The sequence below is a fragment of the Dipodomys ordii genome, unplaced genomic scaffold, assembly GCF_000151885.1.
Source record: "Dipodomys ordii isolate 6190 unplaced genomic scaffold, Dord_2.0 Scaffold123, whole genome shotgun sequence".
Lineage (NCBI taxonomy): Eukaryota > Metazoa > Chordata > Mammalia > Rodentia > Heteromyidae > Dipodomys > Dipodomys ordii.
The window spans coordinates 2,540,025-2,562,523 of record NW_012267339.1 but is presented as its reverse complement, the minus strand read 5'-3'; the positions used below and the strand labels follow the sequence as shown (position 1 = coordinate 2,562,523).

General features: G+C 37.0%; 1 protein-coding gene across 1 annotated transcript in view; it reads right to left on the bottom strand.

Annotated features, from left to right (window-relative positions):
• Positions 1–601: 601 nt before the first annotated feature.
• The window catches only part of Gucy1b3 (guanylate cyclase 1, soluble, beta 3), a 51,196-nt gene continuing 29,298 nt past the window's right edge, over positions 602–22,499 (bottom strand). Inside the window, exons 5-14 of the mRNA XM_013029857.1 lie at positions 17,541–17,738; positions 15,155–15,385; positions 13,697–13,813; positions 12,699–12,832; positions 8,556–8,753; positions 4,816–5,053; positions 3,465–3,605; positions 2,803–2,957; positions 2,420–2,546; positions 602–1,375 (exon numbers count right to left, since the gene is read on the bottom strand). Of these exons, the coding sequence (XP_012885311.1) occupies positions 1,352–1,375; positions 2,420–2,546; positions 2,803–2,957; positions 3,465–3,605; positions 4,816–5,053; positions 8,556–8,753; positions 12,699–12,832; positions 13,697–13,813; positions 15,155–15,385; positions 17,541–17,738 (1,563 nt within the window). The 3' untranslated portion in view covers positions 602–1,351. The remainder of the gene's footprint in view (positions 1,376–2,419; positions 2,547–2,802; positions 2,958–3,464; positions 3,606–4,815; positions 5,054–8,555; positions 8,754–12,698; positions 12,833–13,696; positions 13,814–15,154; positions 15,386–17,540; positions 17,739–22,499) is intronic.

The following is a 22,499-nucleotide window of genomic DNA, read 5'->3' as shown; positions in this document are numbered from 1 at the left end:
TATTGTCAATTCTTTTATACATCAACATGGGACATTTATACATTTATGGAATAGACTGATAGGAAACACTAAATTTAGGGACAGACATTTTCACATATAAGTATACTATATTTTTCTGAAGATAGATATTAATAAATTATTAGTGACATTATAAGAGCAATAGGCCTTTTCTTCCAATAACACATTCTATGTTGAAATTATACTGACTTTCCTGAACATGATGCCCTGGATAAAATCTCATTCTAAGCTAAGGAAAGGAAGCTCATTTCTGGAAATAGAAGGTCAAGAATGGCTCTAATAACAGTATCCTGGCAGTGCATTTCCAGCCTTATTGAAAGCCCTAATGTCTACCCTAAGCTAATGTAGTCACTCAACATGAAACAGTAAATTTCAGTAAGAGCTGTGAGTAGCTAAGAAAATTTATGTCATTACTTTATTTTGTTGTTGTTACAGTCATGGGACTTAAACTCAGGATCTAGGTGCTCTCCCTGAGCTTCTTTGCTCAAGTCTAGTGCTCCATTTTTGGTGTTTTTGGTGGCTAACTAGAGATAAGAGTCCTACAGAATTTCCTGTCTGTACAAGCTTCCAACTACAATCTTCACATCTCAGCCTTCTGAGTAGCTAAGATTACAAACATGAGTCACCAGTGCCCAGTGAAATGTAAATTTTATTACAATATAAATGATAGCACTTCAAACAAATTATGATTGCTACATGACTTGAATCCAATGATTTAATCATCATAATGTGTATTATATTTTCAAAAGAAAATTAGCATACTTTAAAATAGTCACTCTTTCCTTAGCATGGTATTAATTCTTACTTTGGAAGTCTGAAAATAAATATCATCTTTTCCTAAAACTTAGATTCACTCCATTACAAAATGATTTCTATAATGATATACACCAAATATGATATAAAGTTTGTTCTAGGTTATAGTCATTAAAATATACATATACATATATATGGAGCATTAAACAGATTTGGTGAAGCATGATTATATACATACACACACAGCAAAATACTCTTCCATTTTATTTAAATTCAACAAATATTTATTGGATGCCTACCACTTGCAGGCATCAACAGTTAAGGTTATCCTTGCAGTAGATTTTAAGACACATGAAATGCACATCATCCACATTAAAAGCCAAACTTTACATAATATATGAAAATCTTAAAAATAATCAAAGCAAAGTGAATACTGAACAATGGATAGTATGAAATTGACTTAAGAGTACAGGGAAAAAAATCAAAGAGGACAGTCAAAAAAATCAGAATCTTATCCTTGGCTTGGTGTCTGGAGATCACAGAATCTTCATCTGCAGGCCTCCATCCCAAGGGAAGAGGTTCAGTTATCATCCTGATTTATTTCCTTAAAAGAGTGGAAGGAATGTGGTTTTAATTTGCAATGATCATAAAATTTACAGTGTCCCCTAAATACAGACTTCCCTCACAATGCTGTCTGTAGGCACAGCCAGCTTCTATAACTCATATGTATTAAAATTATGGGTCAAATTATCCTTAGGACCACCCAACTAAGATGGTCTACATTTACATCTCATTGGTAAACATGTCAAGCTCCTGGGTAAACTGCTGAAAGTAAAACCAACTGAAAGAAGACAAATATTTAAAAAGCTAGCATTCCATTCCCTTCAAGACTGGATTATACAAAAAGAAATATGATCTAGTCTCATCTCTGAAGAACCAGGGGGTCAACAAGAGAACAAATGTCCCTGATTTCTGATATGACTCCCCACACCCCATAGGGAACAGAATCCAACCAGCCATGATCTTGGGGAAGAGGCCAGTATAAGTGGGAGAATGTCCTCAGGACAAAGCGTTCTGGCTAGAGTTAGAGCCACAGTATTCTAAGAATCTAAGGGACTTCCTTCAAGAACTGTTTTGATTCTTTCAAATTATAAATCACTCATCTCACTAGAAGAAACCCCCAAGGGACTTGGCTTTGAATCTGTTCCCATGGGGAGACACTGCAACCCTAAGAAATGTCTTAGGCTTGATGGCTAAGGAAAATGCCCATTAACTGCAGCCCTTCCTTGATGGGTCTGGGGATCTCAGAACCAGTTGAGGGAGTAGCGGAGAAAAGGGCTGAGCTTGTTCCTCTCAGTCCACTTACCTCAGTCATTTTTGAGCTGGGTTACAGAGAAAGAGCAAAACTCAGGTATGATCTATCTACCGTTTTGCTTTGAATTTCATTACCAAGACTGGCAGCCATAAAATGTTCCTTAAAAGTATGCATTGTAACTAGATCATTCAAGCTGCAATTATTTCCACCAAGTTACTGAAGAGTTAATTTCTGAAAGAATTCTTTCCAAATGAAGTCTGTGTTCATTGATTATGGTGGACTCCCTATTTTCTATTCTCTTAGAAATGAGAATTACACTGAGATTAGTCATACCTCTGTCCCTGTGCTTTTTCTGGATAAGAACCAGACTTGCATTGGTTCTTTTTTGCCCTTCATGGACACAGGGCCTCTGTGCTCCAACTGAAATTGGGGATCTGAATTTTCTGGAGACATAAGGCACCTAAAAGACAGGACAGAAGGAATATAGACAGAAATAGAGTAAGGTTGTATAGAGACTGGAAACATTAAAAACATATTGCAGTCTTATTTAAAGGCATTAATGCTTTAGAAACAATGGTCATGCCATGTAAGGATTTCTTATCTAATCATTTAAAACAGAAACAATAACAGTCTAAAAAAACCCAAAAACATCCAGTTAACTCACATCAAAGCATGTTTTCACCACAACTCAGTAAATACAGGACTGTTTCTCTTACCTGTATGTGTATTCAGACACATTAATTTTCCCCTTTTCTCCTGTGGTTTCTGTTCTGCTAGTGAGGTTGACAGTGTTTCCAAAGAGACAGTATCGAGGCATTCTCTGTCCTATGACGCCGGTCACCACCTCCCCAGTGTGTATCCCTATTGTTATCTGCAGAGACCAGAACTTGACTTCAATAAATGTCAACTTACTTACATCTGACATTTTGCTTTCTTTATGTTACAGAATAATGTAGATATGATACAAAACAGAATAACTATGTATGAAAACCACACACCTACTCTTGACTACTCTCCATACCCTTACCAAACTTCTGTCTCCCAAGAGAAATATTTAAAGATGATGATGATTATTATTACTGTTAACTATTAAAGATGTGATTGGAACACCTTGTATGAGATGCAGGAAAGTGGTTAATAAAACAAAAAGGGAAAGAGGTTTGATCTTGTCTTTAGGGCCACGGCACAGGCTAATTTCAAATACATATTTCCCATTTCTATGAAATAGTGAGCTCAACAAAATATCTTGGTCTTTACTCTCAAAATACCCTTCCTTGTTTGTATTAATGATTTACCTGGACAAGGATATGAGTCAGTTCTCCACAAAGGATTTCTATTAATATTATGATATCTTTATACTACCTTTTTATGTACAAACCTGAACAGATTCACCATCTACTTGAACCTGGCCAGCAATTTCCATCATGTCTAAGGCCAAGTGGCAAATGGACCGTGCGTGGTGGATGCATGGCTCGGGCAAACCACTCACTGTCATGTACTTGTCACCAACAGTCTCCACCTAATGCAACACACACATGTACATGTTCAATGGTTAGCATATAAATGATTTTTTCAATTATTCCACTAGTAAAAACTATCTCTCCCAATCCAAATGCATTGAACTCTGACAAAATAAACCCTTATAAATTATTTACAAATTATACATTCTGATCTATGGTCAGGAGCAAGTCTAATTATAGATTTTCTTCTAATACACAATGAGTTTCCCATCTGAGATCCCTGAAAATTTAACAGAATAATTGAATACTGCATTTGTCACTAAAAGAGTGATGGTACAAAACTAATTGGCTAAACCAGGTATCAGTGGCTCACATCTGTAATCCTAGCTACTCAGGAGGCTGAGATATGAGGTGAGGATTGTGGTTTGAACCAGCACAGATGAGAAAGTCTGTGAGACTCTTATCTCCAAGTAAACAGCAAAAAAGCCCAAAATGTAGCTATACTACAAGGGGTAGGGAGGTAGCCTTGAGCACAATGGTTTAGGAAGGACACCCATGACCTGAGTTCAAGCTCCAAGACCAGCACACACACACTCATATATAAAACTGTCAATGCCCAAAGTTCAGTGATTTCTCATGGTTACTCACCATTTATTTTCATGAAATTTTCAGCAAGTGCTACACTGTACCTCAGAAAATGACCACAAAATAAATGATCCTGTGAAATTTTATCACATGCCTGGAGATGGTTAACATTCTGGCCTTATAAAACAATATTCCACTGACTTCATTTGCTAATATTAAATCTGTTTCTACTTGAAACCAATGGCAAAAATACTTATAAATGTTTAGCTGTCAGTTGTTGTTATGTCAAAGTACACTTCAGTCCTAGGACCTTTCTCACGCTCCATGATTTCTTTATGGTGCAAAGCATTTATAGATTTCAGTAAAAGTGTCTTTTGCAGGCACCCACATGAATGCCATGTTTATAGTAAGTATGATTAAACAGTCTGCACAGATTTGGTAACCTAAGTGCAAAGAAGCTGCTGAGCATTCCACTTTAATCAGAGAAGCATCAGCTCCATGAAATGCTTGTTTGGGTTACAAGGAGAAGAAGGTAATTATTTAAAGAAATAGTAAGTCATGATTCATGGAGACTCATTGTACTCAGATGCAGCTATAGTCTGAAAACCATGGTAGCAGAACTTGTAGAAAGTAAACAGAATCTCAGACCCCAAACAGCATTGCCTTGGGTGCTCCAGGACTTGCCTTATAAACAAATGGGTTTTTCCGTGAATCAGTCAGTGTGTCAAATCTGGTGTAGAGATCATTGAGAAGGTTGACAATCTTCATGGCTCCTTCACCAGAGGCATGCTTGCTGCAGAACACATTGAAGCCCACAATGCCACTGAAGAGGATGGTCACATTGTCATATCTTTTGGCAGGCACTGGACGCTTATGTCTCAGCTCATTGGCAACAGATGGAGGAAGGACAGAATACAGCAGTCTGTGGGGATTGTGAGAAAGATGCTGTAAGACATGTTGGGCAAACCTTGGATGCTTTTGCTGTCATAGAGAATCAGTGACATCCTAAAAATAATCAAATATCAGCTCTTATGTGAGTGAAAGGTGACATTAAACACATAAACCATTTGTTCATTTTGATCATATGCTTCCTAGATTTAAGACAATCCAAAATAAAGACAATCCAAACCAAATAAATATTAGCTAAATAAACAAACAAAGAGAAAATAAAAATCAGAAAGGACTAGCAACAGAAAATAATGTCTGTACTTATAGTTCTGTGTTTGCCCTTGCTATGATGATGGTGACCATTTGACAATTGTCATTATCAGCACCTGGAATGTTGTGTGATATAGTGTAATCTTGGAAACCTCTCAGGACTCAAAAGAAATTATCGCAATTTTTGTCAAGTCATAGCAAATGAAGTTGAATTGCTTTCCAGTCATCCCTACCTCATACTCCATGGGAAAGGCAGACAAAACAAAACAGATAGGGATTGGTCCAGATGAGAAAATATTTTATTTGTGTCCATAGATGATACTAAAACTACCACCATGGCATGAGGGTCATGCCAGGAGACTAGTTCAGTCTGTATATAGAGACCAAATCAGAACAGAATCAGAGATCTCTTGGCTCAACAAGAAGGATCTGGAAGAAATGGAGCTTTCTTGTTTGTTTCTTTCTTAAAGTCTAGAGGTAAATTTTAGATAGTTGCAATGGAAGCTCAAACTCTTTTCCAAACCATAGTGAATTTTTTCCAATGTTCATTTTTAAATTCTAAGCATAACACAGTTTGTAAAATGTTGAAGCTATACTTGATTATTAACTGTAAACAATAGAACTATTCAACTTTAAAGAAAACTAATAGTTTCACCTTGAAATACTATCTACCAAAAAACAAAACCAAAAAATTCAGTTCGGGACTGAGAAGGTGGCTGAGTGGTAAGAGAGCTTGCTTACCATCCATGGAGCCCTGGGTTCGATTCCTCAGTACCACATATACAGAAAAAAGCAGGAAGTAGTGCTGTGGTTCAAGTGGTACAGTGCTAGCCTTGAGCAAAAGAAGCTTGAGGACAGTGCCCAGGGCCCTGAGTTCAAGCCCAGGAACAGAAAAAACAAAAACAAAAAGCCTCAATTCAAGTCTATCAATATAAAATTAATCTAAGATTTCCTAAAGCACAATATCTATAAACAGAATAAGTAGACTCAGAAAGTCAAATCAACTTTGAGGAAACCAAAGTCCTATGATACGCCCTTCTCATCTACCTGATAAAAAAAGTCCTAGTAACTCCCAAGGTTGGACTACTGGTCTATTAAGAGATAAACATACTCTGCTACATCTACTTCCCAAGTGCATAATACAGGGTATGGACACCTTGTTCAAGCAGGGCCCTAGAACAGAGCTTCTGGCCCCAAACTTCCACATCAAGGACCAGATGCCCCAGGGGGCACAGAGCCTCTGCCATCTCTGCCAGCTTGCAGTAGATGGAGACCTCTGAATACCGATGTACCAGTGGTTGGCCACAGCCACTGCAGCTGCGATGTGAGAAGAGATAGTGAGTTGCAAGGCCTTCAGCAGAGATGGCCGAGGCTTCCGCCCAGCCTTTTCCAAGGCCACCGTCCAGATAGCTGGAGCCTGTGTCTGACAAAGGGTCCTATGCAGCACTTCCTTCACACTTGTACTAGGAGCCTCAGGGCTGGTCACAGAGCTCACAGGTGCCAAGGCTCTGGATATGGGAGGTCTACAGATCATGCTCCCTGGAGTTACACCTGCCTGCTCTTTGGAATACCTGGTCCTTCAGCCCCCCAACTTCAGGAGACCACACTCTCCCTTTCTGCCCACAGTCCCCAGCCACATCTGTAGCCCTGTACTAATCCACTGGGCACCATGGACTGCCACGCCTCTGCCAAGAAAGACAGATAAAGCAGTGCCTGATACCCAGAGGATAACAAGAGCCCACCAGCTTCCAATGTCCCCAGAGCTGTTGAAACTGGAGTCATTATCCCTGAGCACATGATTGGCTTCAACTTTAAGTGTATGGTCTGACAGCTTCAATATTTACGTTGTTTGTTGTTATCTATTGGTATTGGTGCCTTTTTCTAAGGTTGTTTGATTCTCTATTTGACATTTTACATTTGAAAAAAAAATCTTAATGAGACCAATATATGGTACATTGACAGCTTCTCCCAGTTCTACTAAAAAAAGAAACTAAATTAATGGAAAAATGTTAAAAAGCAAAAGAAGAAAATTTAGGGAGAGGGGAGGTGAGTTAGTTAAAAGTTGTTTCTGTATGGAATATAAAATAAATGCATATTTACCCAATTTATAGTGCTAAGTCTCTAAAGTATTAGTTATCTTTTAACTACTGTTATAGTGTGAACTAGAACTGTCCTCCAAAGGCCAGTGTTGGGAGCTTGCTTGTTAGCCAATGGTGGTATTGGGAGGTGGTAGAGCCTAGAAGAGGTATGGCCTAATGGGAGGAAGCTAGGCAATTGGGTAGAAGATAGTCCCCTTGAAGAGAGTGTTGGGATATAGATATCTTCCTGACTACTTAACATCCATCATGATGTGAGCAGCCTCATCCATCACACTCAGTTATGTTCTGCAAGCAACTGGAAGAAGTGACTATGGACTTAGATTATGAGCCCCAAAAACAACATTAAAAAAAACTTTCCCTGCTTTTAAGTTGATGATCTTGGCAGCTTATCATAGTCATAGAAAATGACCAACACAGCTATAAATAGAGACACCAGCCAATACTGAACCACAATACAAAAGCAAAAGCAAAAGGAAACCTACATGGTTTTCTCCATCTCCAACCAGAGCAGGATTTTGAGTAACATAAACTGACAAAACCTACATGACATTGAAGTTCTTAAATGCAGTCCCACAAGCTCCATATGGAGTCTGATTTTTCATGAAACAAACACACACTTTGTTTTGTTTCCAAGAAATGGTAGATGTCAAATTATCTGCTCCGATTCTTTCCAAAATCTTCCAAGCACATGGTGAACAGTTCAATCTAGTTGTAGCTTAGAATTATGGGGGGAAGTAAAATGACCTCAAAGGAAGGAATAGACCTGCTTTCAACGTAATTATGAAAAGAATCCCAGTATGTGATTTAAACAATTATAGTTAAAGATAGTCGTGTACTATTGTGTCCTCTAATTCAACTATGCTATTTAGAAAGTTAATTCATGAGTTGAATGCACAGCACCTGTTCAGAGGTATCTACTCATGTGTTAAAATTGACCTTAAAATTAAATGGTATTAAAATAAAAAATGAACAGCCAAGATCCTGGTTAAAATCTCTTAAGGAAGTCAGGAATTTACTGCCTTTAGTTAATATTTGGAAGCAAGCCAACTGCTATCAGAATGCAAAAAGTCATAGATGCCTTTCTAATCTGAGTATCAATCTTGGCTACAGTAGAATTGTGATATACCAGGAATAGAAGCCAGACCTCATCTTTAATCACATTCTTACGTGTCGGTCTTTTTCTTTTCATCTTCTAGAGCTCTTAATGTGAGCTGCAGCCTGTCCGTGAGGATTTCCAGTTCCTGTGTCAGTTTGTATTCCTCCCTAAACTGCTCTCCCAAAAGAACGAGGTCACGCGTGGCATCGTGTAGAGGGATGTCACTCAGGTACAGTCCTCTCCTTGTCAAGTCGTCAAGGTTCATCACACTGCCACACAGAGAAATGAGTCAAAGTCAGGCCCAATTCGTCCACATGACCAGTCCTGTCCTAATTACTGCCAGGAGTTAGTCCTGCTATAGACTACCATATAGAAGGTCACACTGAAGACTTAATAATTCAATTAATACAATTACTTTGTTCTATGACACATTCAACAATCTATCAAAATGCAGTAAACTTGAAATACGTTTTTATTAAGTTGTACTTTAAGGAGCCATTTGCTTAAACTGAAAGATACAATTAGAAATTACCCCATGAAACCAGCTCTGGTGCTTATTATGAGGCTGTTATTTCTTTCATTTTCTCATATTTTCCTTATCAAAAAGAAAAATTAATTTTACTGTCTTAAGAAGAATATTGTTCTCTTGAGAAAACAGATTTTTTTTGGTCCATATGATTTTTATGATGGTTGTTTTTCCCATTTAGAAACAATAATTAAAAGTGTACAAGTAGCATAGAGGTTCCTTAAAAGACTCCACATAGTGCTCCATTATAACCCAGCAATTCCACTTCGGGCATTTACCCGAATGATCCTAACAAGACCATACTTAAGCTACCAGCACAACTATGTTTATTACAGCATTATTCACCATAGCTAAGATATGGAACCAACCCAGATGCCCCTCAGTAAATGAATGGATCAAGAAAATGTATATATATATATATATATATACACAATGGAATTCTATGCCTCCATCAGAAAGAATGACATTGCCCCATTTGTTAGGAAATGGAAAGACTTGAAAAAAATTATATTAAGTGAGGTAAGCCAGGCCCAAAGAAACATAGGTACCATGGTTTCCCTTATTTGCAATAACTAGTATATGTCTGAGACAAGCAGAAAAGGTCAGATAAGATGATCTTAAGTGAAATGAACCCCAAGATAAGGACACAAGTGTTTTCTTTGTTCTTGCTATTGTTTCTAAGGTGATTTTTTTGTTGCTTCGTATGTCCCTCCCCTAAAGTATAACCCATCTTTTCACTGTATTTGATGTCGGTATAATTTGTGGAAGGGAAGGGAAAAAACAAATTGTTTAAATAGGGATACAGGTAGACCCATTACAACAATGAGAAGTACAAGATTCTATGTCGAGAAACAAACTTTACAACTTTGTTGGGGGTGGGGGAAAGTGTGGTCATGGAGATGGGAGGGCAGGGAAGGTAGGGGAAAAACAAAGGAGGAGGCAACAAGAAATGTACTCATTAATTATAAGAAATGTACTCATTACCTTGTTCATGTAACTGTAACCCCTCTGTACAGTATTTTCACAATAAAAAAAGTGTACAAAGGGGCTGAATTGTAGCTCAAGTGGTAGAGTGCTTGTCTAGCATGCACAAAGCCCTGAGTTCATACCACACCAGAAACAGAGATGGGGGGAGAGAGTAGGAGGGAAGGAAAGAAGGAAGGGAGGGAAGGAGGAAGGAAGGAAAGAAGGGAGGGAAGGAAGAAGGAAAGAAGGAAGGAAGGAAGAAAGGAAGGAAGGAAAGAAGGAGGAAGGAAGGAAGGAGGAAGGAAGGAAAGAAAGAAGGAAGAAAGGAAGGAAGGAAGGAAGGAAGGAAGGAAGGAAGGAAGGAAGGAAGGAAGGAAGGAAGGGAGGGAAGGAAGAAGGAAAGAAGGAAGGAAGGAAGAAAGGAAGGAAGGAAGGAAGGAAGGAAGGAAGGAAGGAAGGAAGGAAGGAAGGAAGGAAGGAAGGAAGGAAGGAAGGAAGGAAGGCAAGTATATTTAGTCACTGGTGTTAGTGGCTCATTACTGTGATCCTGGGAACTGTTCAAAACTAGTCCTGACAGAAAACTCTCTAAGATTCCACCTCCAAAATAACCAGCAAAACCAGGCTGGAGACAACTAAGATTGTAGAGTACCAACTGAGCAATAGTGAGCTCCGAGTGGTAAAGAGCCTGTCTAGCTAACATGAGTCAATCCCAGTACCAAGAAAAAATATGAGGGTGTTGTTATTAATCATCTTTGATTTCAACAGTATTTTGTATACTTAAGTATTTCTGATATATGTGGGTTTTGTGTGTATGAGTGTGTGTGTGTGCTTGCATGTACGCATGCTATTCTTAATTCTGGCTCTCGCCTGTCTATTCTTGTTTTCTCTCACTAACTTTTCTTGTTGGTTTGACACATTATTTGACCCACTGAGTTCTATTTATCTTTGTAACTTAAGTCATTTTGGAACCAAAATTATAATGTCCATTGGCTCTGTGAAAGTTCTGATAAGTATAAAGTTGATTGTTAAATATATGTCACTAGTTAAAATTTCTTAAGGTTTTATTATTGCTCTTTAATTCTTTAAATGAAAACTAATAATTTCTGTTAAGAATTAATACTTGTTCTAGAAGGGTAAAATTTGGTTATGATTTTACTAAAAATTTTGTATTAACAAAAGATTTCTATTCAAGATATTCTCAGAAATGTTCATAACTCAAAGGAAAATTTAGTATGCCAAAATATAAAAATAAAATAATTGAAAATTTTATTGACAAAACACACTATATTTTTAGATTTTGTTAAAACAAACATGAAACCTAAAGCCCTCTTGTAGGAATAAATCGATCTGGACAGAAACTAGTTTATTTGCTAAATTATAGGCAAGGTAAGTTCACATAAGGAGAAAAACAAAAAGAAATTAAAAGCCTAAAATGGAAATAAGTAGTGAAAATTTTCATAAAATGTATGATACTTAATTGAATTATAAACATTTCATTGCTCTAAAAATTTCTTATTGTTTTAATAAAGTATGAATGCAAGTATTTTTTGCTGGTAGTAGGTGGGATTTGAACTCAGGACCTAATACTTGCTTGCCTATTTGACTAGTGCTCTACCACATGATCCAGGCCTCCAGTACTGCTTTTTCCTAGTTGATTGGAGATGAAGTTTCATGAACTTTTCTGCCTCAGTTTTAAACCAGGGTCTTCTTTCATGTCTCAGCCTCCTGAGTAGCATGAATCACTGGTATCCAGCTATGAGTCCTTGATTTCAACTAATTATCTTGGAATTATTTATTTTGCAAGTAAAACTTCTTTTATTTGCACTTTTGCATTATTTAACATGAGTTCAATTCTTTCTACAACCATAATCAGACACTATGACAATCTATTGGATCCTGTCTGCATGCAGCAATCAATAATACACTTGAAACTGTCTGAGTCTCTCTCCAAAAAAGCCTGTGTCTAATGGAAAGTTTTCAGTCTACAAAATCTCAACCTGAAAAGGGGAAGAAAATATCTGATAGCAGAGGTATTTCTAAATTTCACAGAGTACTAATGTTTTAAAATTTGTACAATTCATAATTTTGTTTCTATTAATTTTATAATACATTTTTATCAGGAAATGTGTCACTGTGGTTCTTATAAAAGGCAATTTTATAATATATACCATATCCTAATGAAAATAAATATTTTTAATACTAAGTGGCCCAAATCCAAAAATGATTAGAGTTGTCTGTAACTTTTTCTGACATCCTATAGTAAAGTTCATTTCAGGTACTAACTGTACCTGTGTATTTATGCTATCAGTCCAGGTGTTTTCAAAATTGTTTTTCCAGACAATGCTTCTTTTAAAGATATAAAAATACCAACTTGGTTAATAGTACATTAGTCAACCCTCATAAGTTCTTCAAAAATAGATTATGAGGTGACATACATATGCATGATTTCTCGAGTTTATTAACATATGTTTGTTGAGCTCATTGCTGTCATGGAGCATTATAAAGCAAGGGTTGGAAAACCTAATTTTACATCAGCATATGCAAGCATAGGGAATAAAATTTTATTATCAATGCATTCTGTATACATATGGTAAATCTTATGCTAAATCCCATTAATATACACAATTAAGATATGTGAATAAAAATATAAAAAATTACATGTTGCTGAATTTATTTAAATTAAGATGTAGACATTAATTAAAATGAATTCCAAAATTATTACCTTGGTGAACAAAGGAAAAGTATGCTATCTGCTTCAGGTAAGTAGATCATTTGACCTTTGAGGCGTAAGCAGCTGATCTCTGTCCCAGTCAGTTCACCTTCACATTCTAGTTTCTCTACATCCAGCAGTCCTTCCTTGAAAAGGTAAGACAGTGTTGATTAGTGCTTTCTTCTACCCGACCATTGAGCAGCAAGGAAACAGCAGACTGCTCACCAATCTCCAGAGAAGTCAGGGTACCAATTAGACCAGGAGGGGGAGTTTCTCCAGGCAATTAACAGTTTCTCCCTTTCAACATCAGGGAGAAACAAATATGCCAGGAACTTCTCCTTTCATTCAGAAGGGCATGCTTCTGGTCATGTATTTAAGTTTCTGTCCCCCTTGACTTTCCAAAAGGACTGCAACATATATTACTGGGTTCCAACAAAAATAAACAGGCTAACCTTCACAGAGCAGCTGACAGTAGTCAGAATCAGGAAGTTGTACACTTAGAAGATTGATTTTGCTAAAATTATCCTAGGAACACAAACTATGAGATGAGGAAGCCATCCAAATTACCAACAAGATTATTTTATCATTCTTCTATTCCCACAAAAAATGGCACCAAGAATAATAAACAACTTAAGGAAGACTAAATCAGCAGCATAGGGTAAAGTTAAAGTCTTTGTTAGTGCTTTGAGTTCTAAAATAAGCATTGAGGCTGAGTGGGGAGCAGAAGGTGTTGGTTTTACTATGTGAATCTCAGATGTACCAGCAAGACACTCTAAAACTTACTTTAGGTCATTCAGACTCAACTTGACTGAAGTCCAAGCTCCTCAGCCAAGCTACAGAGCCAGAGCATTGCCTTTTAAAAGCCATCATTTTTGAGAATTGTTTTTATCACCCTATAACCTTTCCGTCTCGTTGAACATGACAGTTGATACTTTTTCTTCCTCTCCTTTTCTAATTTCTAACACACCTTACTTATTCATATTTAACTTTTAAAAAAAGGCCTTGATTACCTTGCTTCTCAACACAAACACTGTATTGATGTGTGAAAGGATCCCATGGAAACTAATGTCAATATGAGGACGAACCAGAGAGAAGACAGAGAGAAGACTGCAGTTCCCAGGCTGGAGCTAAAGTGGAGGTAAAGAATAACGGGCACTTCATTAATTAAAGTGACTGTTATAATTTGAGGTTCACAAGTAGGTTAAGCAAATCTATATTAAAAATAGAAAAGGTACTCCATGAACTTAGATTTTCTTTATGCCATACAGTGATTACTTGGACATCAAATTACTGCAAAAGGCCAGGTGCCAGTGACTCACACTTGTAATCCTACATACGTGTTAGGCTGATAGCTGGAGACCCCAGTTCAAAGCCATTCCAGGCAGGAAAGTCAGAGAGACTCTTCCTTCCAATTAACCAGCAAAAATTCAGAAGTGGAAATTAATTCAAACCCTGATATCGACACATGCATACACACACACACACACACACACACACAATCACACACAAAAACATACACAAACACAAACTCAAACACATACATACACAAAACAGTTATATAGGCAAGAAACTTTATACATCTACAGTTACCTGAAATTCAAAGGTAAACTAATACAAAGAAAATAAACATTTTTCAAAAGAAGAAAGAATAAAATATGAAAATATATGTTAAATGCCTATGCCTTAAATTTAATTTAAATATAAAAACAACTGCAGACACTTCCTTCATCAAAAGAAGGTTGGTAATAACAGCCATGAGTGACATTAATTGGTTGCTTATGATGGTGGGCCAGGCACTGGACTAGGGGTTCTTCGTGTGTTCTCTGCTTGGGTCAGATCAGAGGGAAGAAGGGCAGAGGCAGAGTGATTCAAATACTTGGGAGCAGTGACAGTATAGCACCACTCTTCTGCTGACAGATTTACGGATTTCCAATTTGGAAGAATCCCGAATTCCAAGTAAAAAGTGCCTCTATCGACATGCCTCCTAAAGCATTTAGTGGATGAAAAGAAAAGTATGGTTTTAGGAATAAAAATCTAATGTCTGCTGTAACCATATTTGGTCCTTTGTTGCTTTTTCTACCAATTATCTCTATCGCTTTTCACTCTTTAGTGCCTTTCTTCTCCCTGAAAATGTCCATTTCTGATTATCTAAGCAGTTTTCAGAAGGTAGTGTGGTAGAGATTTACTCTCTACATGAATTCAGAAGTTAGAGCTGGTTGCTATTACAAAAGTTTTCCTTTGCTCATGAAAAGAAGTCTGTCATTCTCATAAATCTCTTTTCTCTGTAATGATTAAAGTGGAAATAGACAAAAAGTGTCCTGGGTAAGGTATGGAAAGTCTAAGCACAGTGAGGTTAAAATCCTGGCAATGTGATGTGTGATGTCACCTGGTACACACTCAGAGGGTGGAGTCCATGAAAGGTCGGGTGTGACAAGTGTTAGATTCTGTGGGTATGTGTAGTGTTTTACCTGGGGGAGCACTCGGTATATGGCATTGCCACACTGAGTGACTACTAGGTCCCGGTCAAAGATGATGTGAAACGGAAAAGCTTTGCAGAAGGTATATGGGCTGATACGTGACTCCTGGGTGCCATTTTCTTCAAATCTGTCAAGGTCCTCATAAAAATCCTCTTCTTTTGACTCCTTTTCTTCAATTAAAAATTGAGTATGATCACATTCTTCATTTCTTTGCTGAATAACCTGAATGTCAAAGGGAGGAAGCTATGTTAACTGTTGTATTTCAGTTTACTTAAAATACCTAAATAAGCTGGGCACTGGTAGTTCACACTTGTAAACTCACAAGGCAGAGATCTTGGGTTCGCCATTCAAGGCCAGCCCAAGCAGGAAAGTCCATGAGACTCTTATTTCCAATTAAGAACCAGAAAACCAGAAGTTGAGCTGTGGCTCTAGTGGCAGAGTACTAGCTTGAACAAAAAGTCCCAGAGACAGCACCCAGGCTCTGTATTCAAGTCCCAAGACCAACACCCACGCACACACACACACACACACACACACACACACACACACACACACACACCTATATATAACTGGGAGATAACAAGGGAAGAGGTGGCAGTTTCCAGAAAGAAATGAAATTAATCTGACTTATGAAACTGTAAGCCCACTTACATCATCATTACAATAACAGTAAATAAATTTTTAAAAAGAATTTGTTATGAGAATTACATTCGAAAGCTAAAATTACAATTAGAATCTGTATAAATCACTATACATGCCCCAAATAGAAAAGTATTTGTATCCATTGACCTATGAAATGAAAAGATGGAAATTTTTATAAATTGCCAACCTGGCCTTTTGGTTAGAAACAGTGGAAAAGCACTCCCTCAGCATGAGGCACACTTATTCAATGAGTAATATATAAAGCACAAGTATCACTTCCTAGTGTGCAAATAAGAGCTATTAAGACAATAGAAATTAAAATATAGAGATGAATACATTAAAACTTCTGTGATGTCATTTTTAATACATCACTTGTCAAGAATTTAAAAAATCAAGCCAAGTAGTGTCTCAAGCCTATAATTCCAGCTACTTGGAATGCAGAGATGAGGGTAAGTGAGGAAAAAAAGAGTTTGCGAGACTCTGTCTCCCTAAATGACTGGTTGTAATGGTATACACCTGTCATTCCAGCTACAGAGGAAGCCCAGTGGGTGAGTGCAGAGGTGCTGTGATCCCAGTGAAAAAGGAAAGTATAAATAGGAGGATCATGGTCCAGCCTAGCAGGGGTTTGTATCAAGACCCTATATCAACAATATGCAACACAGAGAGGACTAGCATCATAGCTCGTGTGGTAGAGCTCCTGCTTAGCAAGCACAAGGTCCTCCAAAACCCTTAGTACTATCAATCACAAAAAAAAGAAGAAGAAGAAGAAGAAAGTACTGCCTCCTAGGTAGCCAAAATAGAGGTTCTTTGTATTCACTGTGTCTCAAGCTTAGGGACACTGCAAAATGGTACTGTGGACTGAACTAAACACATAAAGCAGCTTACTGGGAGACCATATGATCAACGATAGGAAAACATTGTGATACTTCTTGTTAGACAATTGTAATATATGAAGTACATTGAAATTACCACTCAAAACTAACGACATTTGTTAAGATGCTAAACTAAGCTACTTTTGCGAAACTACCTTGATTTTTTTCTTTTTTTGGGGGGGGGCGTCCGGTTGTGGGGCCTGAACTCTGGGCCTAGGCGCTGTCCCTCAGCTCTTCAGCTCAAGGCTAGAGCTCTACCACTTGAGTCACAGCCCCACTTCTGGCTTTTTTTCTTTTTGCTTATGTGGTGCTGAGGAATCGAACCCAGGGCCTCATGCATGCAAGGCACTCTACCACTCAGCCACCTTCCCAGCCCCAACTACCTTGATTTTTTAAGCCACTTTTTCCACTGATCAAACAATCTAACTATATTTCAGTGCAGACAAAAATATGCACAATGAAAGAAAAAAGAAATCTGAAAAATCTTTTCTAACTTGACATGAATTTTCTGTTTGGCTATACACTGGATGGTTCTCTTGCATGCCTCAACCAACACCTCAACCAATCATATGTTCTTTTGCTTCCCAGCTGGCGAGCTCTCACATGGAAAGCAAAATAAATCTCCCCTTGCCTCAAGCAATGTATAATTAAAAGTCTTCTGCCCTCCTTGTAAAAAAAAACACCCTACATAGTACATTCCAACACCAAATATAAAATATTGCTTGGGATTTTACCAGTCTGGCTTATACATGCTTCTTATGAATGCCATTACCAGCTATAACTCCAGAAAAATTCAGACAGTAGCATTTGCAATATCAAAAATGTCATCAGTGTTCAAGACAGCTTCTATCCTTGATCCTTACCTTCATGTCTATTTCAGTGCCATGTATTTGTTGAGCAACAGTTTTGATGATCCCAATGACAATATCCTGCAGTCCTTCTCTCTCTGAGTAGTAGTGCAGAATAAGTCCTTTGCCCTTCTCCGCATCAGTACACCTGAAGGAAGGTGCACGCATGCCTGGGTAGATGGTAGCAAGGTGATCGTGCAGAGCATCAAGGTTCTGCAGTAAAAAGGAGAGAATGACGAATAAATGATACTTCCATAATAACAGCACAGTTCTGCAATGCAAGAGATGGAAACAGTCTTTAATCTGAATTTACTGGGTGGGTCAGCAGAGTAAACACATACATAACATAGCATTTACTGGGATCTGTTAGGCAAGTACTGTAGAGAAGTTGAAGGGAAACTAACATAATTAAGACAGAGCATTTGAAGAAAAGACAAACAACAAACAAGTGGCACATAAAAAGAAATGCTTTCCACAGAACAAAGAAGATAGTTATGTGTGAAAGCAAAAGCAAGTGTACATACAGAGGTTTAGGACAGGAGTATGTATAGGTTGTGTTAAGTAAAGAATGCCCCAAGTGACCTCCTCTAAGTAACCTCCTTCTTTTTTATCTACTACTATCAATTTATGTTTAACTACATTGAAGTAAAAAAAAGTATTATTTGTGGATAAATTAAAAAATACATTTTACAAATTAAAGTAGTATAATATCTTCCTATTCATCAAGGTAAAGAGTTATGGAAACTCAGGAAATAACTTTAATCGAAGTGTTAGAGAAGTATACCACTCACTTAGAACATGCAAATTTCTTAACATCTTGTACTATATAATAAAATGTAAAACTCGTTTGTATAAAGAGGCCACAATAAGGATCTAAACTACATATTTAATTTGGTTCAATATGATGCTGTAAGTAGCACTTAGTTTGCAGTTTGTCAGTGTATCAGTGTGGTCATGAAGGCTGATACTTTGATTCAAAAACAAGTTTCAATGACCTTCTCAATTGGATAAATCTGATTTCTTTTATATTGCCTCTATCACACTGCTTTTTGTTTTCTTTTTTTTTTCAAATTCTATCTCTTAAAATCTAGTCAGGTTAGTCCCTAACCAAACCATCAACTTATCCTGATTGCCTCTAGCAGCTTCTATGACATGTAGATGTAATCCAAGATGATGACACCAAGCATTGGAGAGTTTATATGAACCACAGATATTATATTTCTTTTTACTTGGTTGATCGTATGAGGGTCTATTCCTATGACAAGTTCTTCACTGAGAAGAAAAAAACTGAGGGCTGCTGTCCACAAACCCCTAGATTACTTGTCATTCTACTGAATTGTGAAAAATCTTGTGAGAGAAAATTTCCTGAAAAAATGTAATTGTCAACAAAGTTGTATTTTTTTCTCCATTTTCCATAAAGTCAAAATTGAACTTTAGCTACATTAAAGACATTTTTCTATTATAGTCCAGTCTGATTCCTGGATTGTATGTAGCTCATTAAAAAGAAAGAAAATGGTCTCAAATAGGTAATTTTTTCAGTATTTCTTTAAAAAAAAGCTTAAATATTTAAAGATGTCATATGTCCATAAACACTTGTAGTTGTTTCCATTTTCTATCCTTGGTATTATCAGCCAGTTTCCCATGAAGTCAAGACAATGACATGCAGCAATGCTAAATGGCATCATTTGTGGTTACCTTGGACCTAATGGAGGTCAGATTCTGCAACTGATCACTCCAACTTGTATATGCTGGATCATTAAAGATGCAGGTACTACACCATAGAGTGGTTTGAACCATTTGCTTTAATGATTGAACTGAGGACTGAACTCAGGGCCTATATACTCTACCACTTGAGTCATGCCCCCAGTCAATTTGCTTTTTGTTTTAGAGATAAAGTATCATTAACTTTGCCTTAGTAAAGTTACTTCTACCTCTTTGAGTAGCTGAGATTATAGGTATGAACCACAAGGCCTAGCCTTAGAGTTATTTAATATGAATAAAAATGTGAATAGTATTAGAATGTTAAAATTGATAATAAAATATTCCTTACATCGTAAAGGCAAGTGGGAAACTAAAAATGCTGAATAAGAATGTTCGAGTTGTATGGATTTTTTTTTGTGGTCACCAACTCTACAGAGATCAGCTGTTTTATTGAATTTGCTACTAATTAATTGGACAAGTAAAGTGCTTTTCTGAAGCATGAAAGATTTAGCACCACTTAATGTCATATTGATTTTCTTTAGACAGTAGCAAACACAAAAGATACTCTTGGGGTTTCTTTAGTTACAGCTTCCCTCACTTGTTTTTACTGTCTCAAAATTAAAGTGATTACAACTTGGTTATTCTAAGTAATGGGATTAATAATTTGAAATGAAATTATTTTTGTTTGAGTCAATTTATATTGCTAATAAATTTGACATTTTCATATTTGGATTATAATTGTTGCAGCAACTTTAAAAAGTCACAGACATGATTCTCAGAAGAACAAGAGAAAAATCATTTGTAGACTGGATAGTCCTGTTCCAGCAGAGTTGAATATTCACATGACTATAGTAAAACATTCTGAGGAATCAAAGTTTGCCATTAAAACCAAAATTCTGGAGCTGGGTGCTGGTGGTTCATGCCTGTAATCCTAGCTACTCAGGAGCTTGAGATCTGAGAATCACAGCTTGATGCTAGCCTAGCAAGAAAGTCTGTGAGGATTTTAGTTCCAATTAACTATCCAAAAAGCTAGAAGTGAAGCTGTGGCTCAAGTGTTAGGACACCAGCCTTAACCAAGAGCTCAGGGATAGAGCATAGGCCCTGAGTTCAAGCCCTGGGTCTGGCACAAAAAACAAACCAATAAATTAACAAAAACATCTGATATTGTTTTAATTCTCTGAGTGACCTTGGAAGCATCCTGGGTGCTTAATGGCCAAGTATACAGAACTGTACATATGCATAAAAGCCAAGGAGACATGAAAAAATGTCAAAACATATTCTACCACATAAGGAAAGTGCCAATAAACAATGAAGCTTAGCAATAACTTTGGCAATGTGGCAGGACACAAAATTAACCTATAAAAATCAGTAGCCTTTCCATATATCAACCATATACCAACAATGCACAAAAAGAGAAATTAGGAAAACAACTCCATTCACAGTAGCCTCAAAAAAATTCTAGGAATAAGCCTAACCAAAGAAGCAAAAGATCTTTATAGTGAAAGCTATAAAAATTTGAAGAAAGAAATCAAAGAAGACACCAGGAAATTCCATGTTCATGGATGGGTAGAATTAATATTGCAAAAATGGTTATACTGACAAAAATGGTATACAGATATAATGCAATTTGCATCCAATCCCAATGAAGTTCTTTACAAACATAGAGAAAATAATCCAAAAATTCATAGGGAACAACAAAAGACTTTGAATAGCCAAAACAATTCTAGGCAAGATAGTAATGTTGGTACTATTACAATCACAGACCTGAAGCTCTACCACATAGCTATAATAACAAAAACAACTTGGCATAAAATAAATCCAAAGATCAATGGAACAGACTAGAAGACCTGGAAATAACCCATATACTTACAGTTATCTGATATTGATAAAGGTGCCAAGGATATCTAGTGGAAAAAAGCCTGTTCTTCACTATTCTATTCAGAAAACTGGGTATCCATATGCAGAAAACTAAAAATTAGCCCTGTTTGTCACTGTAGACAAATATCAACTCAAAGTGGATCAAAGATCTCATCAAACCTGAAACTTTGAACCTACAACAAGAGGGAATAGGAGAAACACTAGAACTGATAGGCATAGGCATAAACTTTTTGAAGAGTCCCAGGATCACAGCAAATAGGAGAGAGACTGGACAAATGAGATTACATCAAAGTAAAAAGTTACAGCACAGCAAAGAACTTAGTTACTAAACCAGAAGGACAACCAACAGACTGGGAGATTTTTTTTTTTTTATATTGTGAAAATACCATACAGAGACTGGGAGATCTTTACCAGCAATACACCAGATAAAGGCCTAATATTCAAAGTATACAAGTCACTCAAGAAACTAGCTCCTCCCAAAGCAAATAAACCAATCACTAAATGGGCAAAGGAGCTAAGGAGAGACTGCTCAGAAGAAGAGGTAAGAATGGCAAAGAAATACATGAGGAAATGCTCACCGTCCCTGGCCATAATGGAAATGTAAATCAAAACAACTCTGACATTCCATCCCATTAGACTGGCTGACATCGTGAATTCCAACAACAATAAATGTTGGCAGGGATGTTGGGGGTAAAAGTGAACCACTCTGGATAGCAGTCTGGAGGTTCCTCAAAAAAAAAAAAAAAAAACTAAACATAGATCTTCCGTATGAGCCAGGGCATCTGCCCAGAACATCGCAAGCTAGGATACCATAAAGATACTTGCACATCCATATTCATTGCTGCACTATTCACAATAGCCAAGTTGTGGAAACAGCCCAGATGTTCTATAAAAGGTGTGGTACTTATACACAATGGAATTTTACACAGCCATTGGAAAGAATAATATTGTGTCATTTGCAGGAAAATGTATGGACCTAGAACAAATCATGTTAAGTGAGGTAAGCCAAGCACAAAGAGAAAAAAGGCACATGTTTTCTCTCATATGTAGAAGATAGATATAAAATACACTGGGACATAATAAATTATACATGTCTGTAGGTATTCACACACAGTGAGACCAAAGGAAGAGATTCTTAGGAGAGGAACAGAAAGGTACATGCCTATGTACATCTGATTATACAAAGTAATATTTATCAAAATGAAGTCCAGGAAATGGAAACAAAAGTTTTTTTTCTTTTTTTCTTTCCTTTCTTTTTGTCTTGTTTGTCTAGATGTCTTTGGTAGTATAAGGGGAGGCACAGAAATGGAGAATGTCCAAACAACAAATGCAGCAACAGTACTTGCTGGACCCTATGTTGAAAATGAACTATACAGTCTGTAAGTGGGGACTGGA